Source organism: Xiphophorus maculatus, chromosome 23 (genome assembly GCF_002775205.1).
Source record: "Xiphophorus maculatus strain JP 163 A chromosome 23, X_maculatus-5.0-male, whole genome shotgun sequence".
NCBI classification, from domain to species: domain Eukaryota; kingdom Metazoa; phylum Chordata; class Actinopteri; order Cyprinodontiformes; family Poeciliidae; genus Xiphophorus; species Xiphophorus maculatus.
This window is the reverse complement of record NC_036465.1, coordinates 22,979,197-22,991,628: the sequence shown is the minus strand read 5'-3', so window position 1 is coordinate 22,991,628 and position 12,432 is coordinate 22,979,197. Positions and strand designations below refer to the sequence as shown.

At 40.7% G+C, this 12,432-nt stretch overlaps 1 protein-coding gene across 1 annotated transcript in view; it reads right to left on the bottom strand.

Annotated features, from left to right (window-relative positions):
- Positions 1–10,327: 10,327 nt before the first annotated feature.
- LOC102221441 (glutamate receptor 1) overlaps positions 10,328–12,432 on the bottom strand; it is an 82,117-nt gene continuing 80,012 nt past the window's right edge. Inside the window, 3 exon segments of the mRNA XM_005795427.2 lie at positions 10,328–10,602; positions 10,604–10,633; positions 10,635–10,796. Coding sequence (XP_005795484.2) covers positions 10,537–10,602; positions 10,604–10,633; positions 10,635–10,796 — 258 coding nt within the window. The 3' untranslated portion in view covers positions 10,328–10,536.

Here is a 12,432-nt window from a genome sequence, read left to right as displayed (position 1 = left end):
GGGGGAAGTAGCCCCGCTGCAGACTCTGCTCATCTGTCATTCTGTCTGAGGCGATGTGGGGGACCATACATCTCTCCCTTCACCCCCTCGCTTCAGCGGCCCAGCAACCCTCCTTGTCCAACTCCTGTTTACCACCTCCATCCATCTTCACCAAAAGACGGTTGCTGCCTTCGCCCACAGAGACGGACGGTTAGGAAACAAAGGACGAGAGATGAGTCTCAGGGCCTTCGGGTTCCCTCAAACCTCAGAAGGGCCTGGCAGCGGCAGCGGCCTCATCTCCGTTCCCTAAACATCGAGCGAAGCACATCTCTCACGAAAGGGCTGCTGAATCTCGATAGCATTGGACTAATGGGCTCTGAATCATGATTTACAGTCCCTTTCAGCCCAGGCCCAGAGTGACCCTCAACACCACAGAGACGTGCAGGGAACAATAAAGCAGCAACTGAATCATAACTCATTATAACTTCATACGTTTTCATTTACAGAGCATTATAACTGCATTACCCCTCGTAAATCACAAGCTAATGGGATAAGTGAAGGCTTAAAATGTGAGCCTTGATTTGTCTACTGACCGCTGGAGTGGTTAAAGAATATTTAACACTCTCCTCTCCTCTGCAGTTTCTGTCTCTGTCGGTACAATGAGCTCAGAGTTGACTTTGCTTGTTGTTAACGTGCTGGCTTTGAAGGGAAGCCTAGCTCTTCAAATAATGGATGTGACAATGTTTGGGGCTTTGCAGTCACCATCTGTAATCAGGCCTGAAATATATACATTGGACTTTTTCTTAGTCAGCATGAACTTCAGTGGTGTTGCAAGCCCAACCAATTTATAGATGGCAGTGAAAGTCTTCATGAAATCGTCTTTGCAACGTCCACTTTTCAGTCACTTTCACACTGTGTTTTACGCAGATGGCATGTCTGTTCAGTAAAATGAGAAATTTTTTTATGAAAACAAAAAGCCTTTCAAAAGTTGAAACTTATACAAAAGTAGAAACAAAAGTAGAAAAGCGCAGGATGGGTCTGCTGTCGATTTATACGACTTAGTACTACTTTTTGAATGACATTTTTGTCACAAATAATGTTTTAATGGATAACTATGTATAAAGTGGCTAAGCTGCTAAGAATAAACAGCTTTTGATATTATCAGAACTCTGTGCCCAACCCAGTAGTGCTTATTTTATGATAGGAGTTTGTGCAAACTTCACTTTACAAGATCTTTCAACACCGAAATGCTACAATGTTTCCTGCCAAAAGAAAGTATGTCTCACAAAACGCCTTTTCTATTTGCTGAAACAATTTAAGCGATTGCTATGAGCTGCGAAAATTAAGGTAAGTGTTTTAGGCTTGATATCTTGATCTCTTGTTGAGGGTCAACTGCACAAATCTGCTCCATGGATTTGCCAGCAGCACTTGGTCTACCGCTCATAAACTGTTAGCGTGGAAGCATAATGGGTTCCTAACAGGACAAAGATGTTAGGAGTTTCAAACAAGAAACATCAACCACAGTGAGAAACCGTTGGCCACTAACTGTGCCACTGTTAGCGTCTCCGCTAATGCTTCTTATAAACCCAATAAGGTCGGAGAGTATCACACACCGACTAATGACTGAACCTTTAACCTGATAACTTATTTCAACTTTTCACGACATGTGCGTTTAGCAGGAAATAGAAAATAGACATCCCGTGTACACACTGTGATATGTGTGATCAAGGGAGCACTAAGACTGTCCCGAGGCATTTTTTGTTTCTTGACAGTGTGTCAGATGCCTTCCTTAGATTTCAAGCTGCCATGAGTGTCAGTCACTCAGGCTGCAACAACCGGCCTGAGGGTGGGATGGATGAGAGACAAGAGATGCTCCATGCTATAACAGGGATTTAGTCTTGCAGCATCCTTGGAAGCGCAGCATGTGTTCCTGCGCCCCGTGCCCGTGTCTGCCTTTCAGGATCTCTTTACGTGAGCAGAAGATGTCTCCCACGCACGCAAACGGCTGCAGACACCACCCGCAGTTGCTGGTGGGAGTCGGCGTGGAGAAACAATGGGTAACTACGCGAGGGAACAAAAAAAAAGAGATGCAGGTGAATTACAAGTGAGCTGACACAGAAATAATGAGGAAGCGTTGACGTCAGGGAAGCCGCGTGTGAGGGACACTGGCCTTTTATCAGAGATTAAAGCAGTTAATTCAAGCTGTTCGAAAGAGGAAATAAGCTTTTCCTCCCTGATGGCTGTGAGACTTTGCTCTATCTCATCAACACAAGCTGACAGCAGCTTCTTCACTGCTATTGATTTTCTCTCCTTCTCATTTTGGGGAAACATGCGTTACATGCCAGGTGGATATGCTTCGTTGGAGCTGGATTACCCCATCCCATAACAACGTCACTTAAATACAAAGGAAGAGGATGATTGACTTTAGGAATAGAGTTGATTTTAAAAAAGGAGCACTCCTTTTCTCCACTCAAACATAGTTTTTGACTTTAAAAGATGACCTCATTGACAAATATTCTCTAATAGCCATAATCCCAAGACCCTAACCAACAAAGAACACAAAAAGGAATCTGCAAATGGGCAGCTTTGGGAATTGCTAATATTTAGTTTGACTCCTTCCCCAAACACAGATGAGTTGATCAAACAGCAACAAATAAACCCTTTGAAAGTTCGTTTGAGAAAACTGGTTTGTCTACAGCAGCATATTATATGTGACCGAACTATGTTGTCAGCATGTGTGGGTGTGCAGACATATCACCCTCTCTAGGTGTCTTGGAAACTGGCCTCACTGTTATTCAACTGTCCTTATTAGAGAAAATGTGAATATGTTTATTAGCCAGTGTATGTAGAGAATGTATGTATGTGTGGACACTGTCGCTGCTGGGTCATTTTTCTTCAACAGACCTTTAATGAGGGACCGCGAGTGCCAGAATTCACTTGTAATGACTGCCGAGACCAGAGTGAAAATGCTCTTCATGTATTTTTCATTTTATTGCTCCTACATTCTAAATAGTCTTTGGTTATTATTTGCTTTACAATTTCTAAAAAATACACCACCTTTGCGGAGGTACTCATTAGTTAGCTGCACCTGAAGCAGGTACAGGTAGAAGATATTTAGAAAGTTCCAGCCTGCTGGAAACCAGAGTAAAACCCTCACAATGACTGAAGCAATTACGAGTATTTCTATACAGTGGAACTCTTGTATTTGTGTGGTTAGGGACCACAAATACAAATACAATAGCAAATGCTATTTGCATATCAGCATTTGCAAATAGCTGATATGTGTAAATACTTGACATCGTTTCTAAATGCTTATTTTAATAATTCACACACCAAACATACCTTAATATGTGCTAAGACGCTCAGTGGAATCCATCTTGGCAAGCTAACGTCAATGATCTTTCTTATCTCTGCTCTTGTTGGTACAGCCAATCAGTGCCACGGAAAAATAGATGGTGTTCCTGGATTGGCTGCTTTGCAAACGCCAAACAATAGCATGTCAAGAAGCATCGGTATCCCTGTTATTGATCCATGAAAAATCAACAAACAGACAAAGATTTTCAGCAAATAACTTGCCTTAGTGTTCCCCAATAGAACCCACAACTAGATGAATCTGTGAACACTTAACCCCCGAATAGGAGGGGGTCGACGTTGTATCTGAATTGCACTTTTTGTACATGCTACGCACAGGAAGTTGTGTGTACGTATTCAGAACAAGTCCTCCAATAAGGTTACGAAAACAGAAAAGTAAAAAAAAAAAGTTTGAGCGCAGCAGCCCCATTGAATAGGTAAACGTGGCGTTTGGAAAAGTGAAAATGAGGGACAGAAAGAGGGACATGTTAATTACACAGTAGACCTCAGGCTGTCAGAATGAAGAAGCTGGTGTCACTAATCACAGAGCGGGGTGACACAGCATGACATCCCGCTATCTCCAATGTAGCACACATTCGTGCGCGCACAGTTGCATACGGTGATAAGCAACGCCGGCTCACCGTGACACTTTCTATATTTGTATTCTCATTATAATAATAATCATAAATCCTGCTTCTGGGCTGAACAATGATATGAGAGAGAACTGTTGCATGAAATGTTTCTTCTAGGTAATGAAAGCTATTTTTCGTGTTGTTCGCCCCCACTCCACCCCCAACCTTTGAGCTCATGGGGGATTTGGATGCGTGAACGTATGCTGAGATGTGGATGGGGAGGCAGACTTTATTTTTACTCATCAGACAATGAGGATTTGTTGTTTTGCAGCACCCGCTTCACTCTCTCTTGCCGCAGATGAGTTCGGTTCGGAACCACAGAGCTGCACTGAATTGATGTTCGAGTACAAAAGTCGAATGAACATTTTGAGCAGGCAGACGACGTGTTGGATTTGCAAAAGGGTGATTTTTTTTTTTTTTTTTTGATGAATGGCGACAGGTGTTGACGAGTGTAGAATTGGTCAAGGTGAAACGCCTGTAATGCTCCTTTTGTTATTGGCTTTAATCTCCACGAATGTATACAAGAAATTTGGGAATTCTAAATAAATTCAAGAGATGCCTGGATAGCAATATAAAAACACATTGCTCACACATCGTCTCAGCATCAGAAAAGTTTTCAAACTAATGTCTGTGATCAAAAAAAGAGCTATCTGTGAACTCATGTCACACTGAAGGGAAGCTTGGAAATCACAATTTATCCTGTAACTCTGCTGCACCACACCTGAATAGAATAATTAGGTCATTAAGGCTCTGGAGAACTGATCTACACAAGAAGGAGGTAATTAAGCCGTTTCATTCCAGTGTTTTGTACCTGTGGCACATCTAAAAACTGCAGGACAGCGGCCCTTGAGGACTGGAGTTTGAGACTCCTGCTCTAAGGCTTTCACATAACAGCTGTATATACACACACCCTGAGAATCTGTTACACTAAGTTGAACTGTTTTCATTAACTAGGTGACCTCTAGAGGCAGCGAGTTGTTCTGGACTTTATTTATGTTCATTTGATTGAAAAAGGCAAAATATGCCAAATACATGCCGAATTACTAAATACTGCAAGTCTGTCTCTACCGGCAGCCCTGGAAAAACTTAAGAGGCCACTTAAAATGATCCGTTTTTTCTGATCTTACTTCTTATAGATACAGTATATGTTTGAGTAAAATGAACATTGTTCTTTTATTCTATGAAGTACTGACAACATGTCTCTCAAATTCCAAGCAAAAATTGCAGAAAATGAAAAATGGTCAAACTAACAAAACAGTTGCAGTGCTTTCAGACCTCAAATAATGCAAAGAAAACAAGTACATATTTATTTAGGAACAACAACACTAATATTTTAACTCAGGAAGAGTTCAGAAATCAACATTTGGTGGAATAACCATGAGGTTTTCAGTGCAGTGGTCTCGCAGGGTGTATTCACACCAGCCCTGTTTAGTCCACTTTAATCACATTCTAATTGGGTTGGAAGGCAGTGTGAATGGAAGCGGATCGGAGCCTGTTCCAAAAGCAGAAGCTAACTACAGCGCAGGACATTCTGGTCGGTATATTTCCCCAACTCTGCTTCGCGGGTTAAAGGAGATGTTGTGAATTTTTTCCGGCGCTTTATGTTCACAACTGAGATTCTAATTTGAAATGGTTTAAATTTATGTGGATCCTGCTAAAGTAAATGTTATTTTCTAGGACTTGGATGTGGAGCAACAAGTCAACAGAAACAAACTCTATCTAATTATCTGGCAGTTCATGTCAAGTCATTGATTCAAATAGTTTATTTTTGGATCACTGCTTGTAACATGGAAACTCAAATTTCATTTGCTCAAGCCTCACTCGGTATGTGTGATCACTAAGTAAGTAAACAACTAGACAAACATCCGTAGTTATTCCTTTATTCAGTTACAAAAGCATGATGACTTTGTTCCAGGACACTTTGGTTAGAAAAAATGTTTATTTCTCAAAAATCTGACCCATGATAGTTCTATTCTCTTATACATATATTTTAAACTATTTACCAAGTTATTCACCACTGTTTTAAATAAGCTCAGTGAAAACTTTTCAAAGTTTAAAAACAAAACAAAGCGAAAAAATAAAAATAACAAAAAAACCTAAAATAATTCCATGTCTGGTGAACAAACTGTAGATTCCAGTAGTAAAATACTGTAAAAATGACTAAAACAAACACAAAAAGAAATATCCACATCGTTACATTTAAAGCACTTAAAATACCGCCAGGAAGTGCCTTTTTGAAAACAGAAAAAAAAAAAAAAAAATCAAAATCAACCAGAAACCTGGATTTAAACATCATTAGCATCTACAGATTATTCAACAGCAGTGTGTGTGTGTATGATTCTTTTTAAAATACTTTTCAAAGTGCCACTTTGCTAGTATCCCAACGCCTTTACAGTAAAAACAGAGTCTGTTTTTGATCACGTTTCACTTTTTTCTTCTTTTTTTTAGAAATCTTTTTTCGTGGTTTATAAAACATATTGCCTCTTCTGAAGAGAGCTGTGCTGTGTACCGTTAACAACCTAAAAGACAGACGAAGGAGGAAAGAAAAAAAGGTACTCGCACTGCTGTAAACTATGACGCCGACGTATGACTTCAGAGAGAACAAACATTTTTCACTAGTAAAAGAGAAAAATCCTTTTATATACAGAACACTAGGAGACATGTATGACTTGGGTAAACTCCGACTGCCTCGTTATCTAAACCAGAGTAAGTCATACATTAGATTTTGGTACCATGTTGTTTTCTTTTTTTTTTTTTTGTTCAGCAAAAACTGTGAAAATGAAACACACTCACTCACACACACTCAAGGAGCGCTGCCTTCATACAGGCGCCTGGCCTTTGAAATGAGAGGTCAATTCGAATGTGCGGTTCATAAACTAAGGCTCACCTGGGGTTTCCAGCAGCAGAAAAACTCCCATTCCAAGTAACCTTTCAGTCACCTCAGAGGAATAGAAATCACACATTTCTCACTTTTAAGCTCGTAGATACCAAGTCTGAGTGATGATGGCGCAATTTAATCGATCTATTCCCCCCGCATTCGCTTCTTTAAGAATTTCCTCATACTTTTTTAATATCTAAATACAGAGCAGATAAATAAAGTTGCAGTAAGCTGAACAGAGAAAAAATGAACAAAAGATGAAGGATGTAAATGCAGAGATAAAGCTCATATTATTCCTCCAGCTTTTGTGTAGAGTGTATTGTGCAGAGAAACTTATTTGTAGTCTTACTTTTTTGATAAAAGTAAACTTTCAAACGATTTTGAAGTGAGTATCTATATTTATAAGCTATGAGTAGCGTCCTTGCTTAGAAGACGGCTTCTACCCAAGCAGATGGCCAACCTAACTAACTAGCTAACTTCAACTTTTTGCATCACTCTATATCAGAACTGTAATAATTAAAATGTTAGCAAAAGTAGAAATTGTTGCTCTGTGGTCTTAAATAATCTTACATTGCCCAATATCTTATTGATGGTAGCACTGACTAAAATAATCTCATTTAAGATCCCCAAATATTTGTTTTTGTCCAGGTTTGTACAAAAATATCACTTGCTTTTTCAAGTGGATTCTCCTCATTATTTATGACCAGGAAGTAAACCTAATGAGGCATAAAAATGCTATGTTACATACAGAGATTTACCTGGGAGACCATGCTTGGGGCATCGTTGTAATTTATGAGCTGTTAAGACACTCTTGCACCGTGAGAGGATGAATATGCGAAAATCCATCAAAACTTACCTAGAGACAAATGCAAAAAAACCCAAAAAAAACCATTGCTGCTCTTTATATTTAAAGACATATTTATGAAAGCTGTATCCATGTCTGTTTTTTTTTAATTTGACTGACAGTGATCTAAAGGGAAACGGCTCAACGACTGTCAGCGCATTTCAGATGAGATGTTGCCCCAAGAAAAGCTGTGATCACACCTTCTACTCTGCCCACTGCCAATAATAGAAGAGAAAAAAAGTGCAGACATCTAAAAGGATCAGATCATTCAAGCACAGCTAGCAAAACATAATCCTCATTAATATCTGACTTTTTCTCGGGTGCTCAGTGTGAGCAAATGAGAATATTATTAAAATGTTGCTTTTGTATTGAGCATTTGATGCAAAAACAACAACAACAACAAAAATCTAAACCTTGAAACTATTTAAAAAGATTCAGTGCACACAAAGTGACCTAACTCAAGCGTTGGAAGTTGAATTTTGAATGAGGTTTTCGGGATCTGTAATCCTTACTCATAAAAGCTAACAGAAACCCTTGAAATATGTCATTCCGCATGTAAACGCGTTGAACCGAATTTGTGAAGTGCAGCAATCTTGGCCTGATTTTGGACTGTGGGAATAAACTGTAAGGCCCAGAGAAAAACCAGGCGATGATACAAACACAAAGTGGTCTGTACAGCTGAGAACAGAATGAGAGCATTTTAGTTTGGTACGATATGTATTGATAATTTAACATTGAGTGTATTAAGCTAAACCAACAAGTGCAAAAATATATAACAAAGACTCAAGGTTCAAAGTATTGATTTTCCTGTAACTTCCCCAGCCTCAGATGCCTTTGTTTACACTGCCATCCTCTAATGTAGATTCATGTTTCTTTTCTCCACACAGTGATTCCAAAATGCTTTACCTCTCCCCCCCATAGAAACACAGTCAGTCAGTCATTCAAACTGTGTCAGTTCCGCCTCTTTCCACCATTAGCTACCGACAGCAAGACAGATGAGGCCAACCTTCCTTTTATAGGCCACGCACAATCTGCAGGGGATATGCCCGTCTCAATAAACCGTGCATGCTGCCAATTTCATTAAAACTGCAGACAGCTGAAAATACACCGGGAGTGGCTGAACAATGAGGCCACAATAATACGAGGAAGATGTTCTCAGTCCGCTTTATACAGGATATGCTATGAATTTTACAATAGAATACAGTGTAAGGTCCCTCTGTGCTAGACGTAGCCGAACACTAATTTTTTTCTTCAAGATAGATGTCTCTGAATTTAACCATAAACCGCCGAAACAACGACCAAGAAGCGACAGGAGTGGAGTTTACAGTCCCTTGCGAAAGTATTCACCGCTCTTGGCATTTTTTTGTGTGTGTGTTTTGTTACATTACAACCTGTATTTAAATGTTTTTATGTGAATCTTAAAACATATTTTCTTTAAATAAAAACCGATAATTAGCTTGTGCACATCTATTCACTCCTTTTGCTATGAAGCCTCTAAAAGGTGCAACCAGTTCAGAAGTTACATTCGTGATGAATTTAAGTCTGACTGCCACCAACAGGCAAGGTGGGTGAAGTGTCTTGCCCAAGGATACAAAAGCTGAGGCAATCAGAGCACAGATTCGGACCAGCAACCCACAGATTACAAGATGAACTCCTCCCACTGCCGCCACTTTAAGTTCAGCAAAAGGCATGTGGGAGACTCTCTGACTGTATAGAAGAAGGTGCATTGGTCAGATGAGACCAAAATTTAACTTTTCAGTAACCAAGGAAACCACTATCTCTGGCACAAAATTAAGGTTCACCTTCCAACAGGACAGTGACCGAAAGCATACTACTAAAACAACAGTAGTCTTAAATGTTTTACACATTTAAGAGGAAATGTGTAAATGTATTGGAATGGCCTAGTCAAAGCCTCAACCTAAATCCAATTGAGAACTATCTAAGTTGAAGGAGCTGGAGCAAATTTGCCTTGAGGAATGGGCAAACATCCCAGTGGGAAGATGTTCAAAGTTGTAGGCATGGCATGTAAACAAAATGATGCATTCCTTAAAATAATCCATTTTAATTCCAGGTTGTGAGGTAGGAAAACACAACAAATGTCAAGGACGGGGGGTGAATACTTTCGCCTGACTTTGCGTCTGTGTGTATTTGGGGCAAATGATCATACGGCAGCAAGACAAGGCAAGAGGAGTGAAATGAGGTGTAGCAGCAACGCTTGTTCATTGTAGCCAGGTCAACTGCTGAGTCCCTCAACAGTCATTCTTCACTGGGCCAGAACTCGGACCTTCTCCATCAAGGCTCTATGCTGTGTAAACCATAACACTTTATCATAAAAACTGCTTAACAAAGCAATCTGCTCTTCAAAAATGGAGTGTTTGTGAAAAAGGGAGTGAACGGGAAGGGCAAATGTCCCCAAAAACAATATCGCAGCAGTCACAAGTGTTCGTTCCCTCCTGCGTCCGATCCGTGCAGAGACGCATCCGGCCAGCAGCGGAGGTGAGAGTATTGCACACGCAGACGAAGGTCAACAGCTCCATCAAAATGGCACAGCGCAGTCGTCACACTGAAGAATAAGTTTTTTTTTTTATTCCACACAGATGAACACTGTAAAAAATGTCAAAATCACGCTCCGTTGACGGCTTTTTTTTATTTTTTTTATTGCAGCACATTTCTTTCTTTCTTTTTTTTTAAACATCCATTTATTAAAAAAAAATGTGGAGTTGCTGTTCATAGTTTATTTGGGAGCGGTTTGGAGAGTGCATTTTGGCAGTAAGTTCAAGTCTTAATTATTATCATCATTTTTTTCTTCTTTTTTAAGTCGAGCACATTGACAGCCAGGAGAGTAGGTTGGTCTAAAACCAGACGGCCATGATTTTTAGTGCTCCCGTTCTGCCCCCCACCCCACCCTGACGGTCCCGTAGATCCCAGCGGGACGAGATGGTGATCACATGCCGGAGGTTCCCAGTCCCATGCTGGCGGTGTGGCTCATACAGGGCAGCGTCTGAACCGTCTTGGGGAAGTCATGGGTGAGGATTCGTCCGTTCTCTCCTCCGCTCCCGTTACCACTCATCCTGGTCAAGGTGGAGCAGCGCATGGCATCGTTGATGGACTGCTGCCGAAAACACACACGTTAGGTTGAACATTCTGACAGGATTTTAGACTTTAAAGGTTTGTATTAGATGTTGGCATGGGCCGGTTTCAGATATCAAGGTAAACAAAGGTTACAACGACATTAAAAGTCCCTACCCTCTTGTCTCCTGCCTACAAATACATCCAGTGTAAATCAATGGAACAAAGGCTTAAATAACTCTATTGAAGTTATAAGTGATAAGATGATTGTTGCTTTTCTGATCATTTTGTACATTTTTGTTTAAACTCTTGTAGGAAACCGTGATATGTCTACTGATACCGACCCATGCCGAACTCTCTCTTAACTAAACAGAGAAAGCTACAGTAGATCAGTTGTTCAAGCTTGCAACACATAAATTATAAGCTACATTAATATGAGAATGCTATGCAAGGTTTTAGCCTTTACTACATCCATCCATTCAATTGACAGTGTCTTCTTCGTGTTGCGATCTCAATGTGGTGCTTGCTTGTCAAGGTAAAAAAAGAAAAAAAGAGTGATCTCATCCTACTTTTGTCTCTGTTTACTAGGATCTGAGGAATCTTTGCGGGTTATAATTATCGGTGCAGGTCGTTGTGCCTCACACGTCCTAATTTGTAAGAGGAGGAGCAGAGCAAAGTGTGGGCTGTAAGAGGGTTGCTGAGGCTTCGCTTATTGCTTTATTAGCTTCATTCTCCAATCCAGCGTAATAAGAGCCACAAGGCTCAAAAGCTGAACCTAATGATGGGTGAAGATTGCGCGCGCGTCTGTGTGTGCTTGTGTGCCCGCAGACGTGCGCTTCATTGTTGTCGTCCGCTATTCTGTACCTGATTAAATTGGGCAAAGCAAGTGTGATCTTGTGCAACCTGTAAGTGCTGCACGGGGATTGGAGAGTCATACAGCCTCTAATTGAAACGGTGTTGTTGTTCCCTTCAAGGCAAACGGCCAAGCAGGTGTCGCTGGACTAAAAGGCTTCTCGCCACCCTCATCAGCATACTGATCAGGTGCCTCTTGGTGGCCTGATTAAAATATAAGAGATTCATGTAGAAGATCCCCTCCTCGTCTCGGCCCTGCCATGTAGTTTTCTGTTTGCGTGAAGAGTATTTGAGGATGCCCTAAGGGGCTCCGACATTGGGCGAATAAGTCAAGCGTTTTGTTCCATGAAAATTGATCCATGAAGCAGGAGCGTCTAACAGCTAAACATCTCACATCTTCCAGAGAAGGAAATAAAACAAGCAGCAAGTCCTCAGTTTCACATCTCTGGACATTCAACAGTTTCAGTTTGACTTGTTTTTGGCGCAAGCAGTGATGGAAGACATGCGAGTCGCACCAGGACCACCTCATGGTATAAACATATAAACGATGTTCACCACAATGGGCCCTGCGATTGCGAGACAGTCAGCAAAAAGAAGAAGAAGAAGTAGAAGAAGAAGAAAGAGTGAGGGAGAGAATTGCTCAGAGCGACAGAAGTGGATAGATGTACCACTGTGATTTAAATTGCCTTTATACCTGTGCTGCAAGGGAAATTGGTGAAAAGTGTGCCAAAGATTATTGTACTAGTTCAGTGATGCGATTTAACAAGTGCCCCGCTAGGAAAATTTTCTCAGTGAAGGAAAATAAAAAAGAATTAAAAAAAAATGTG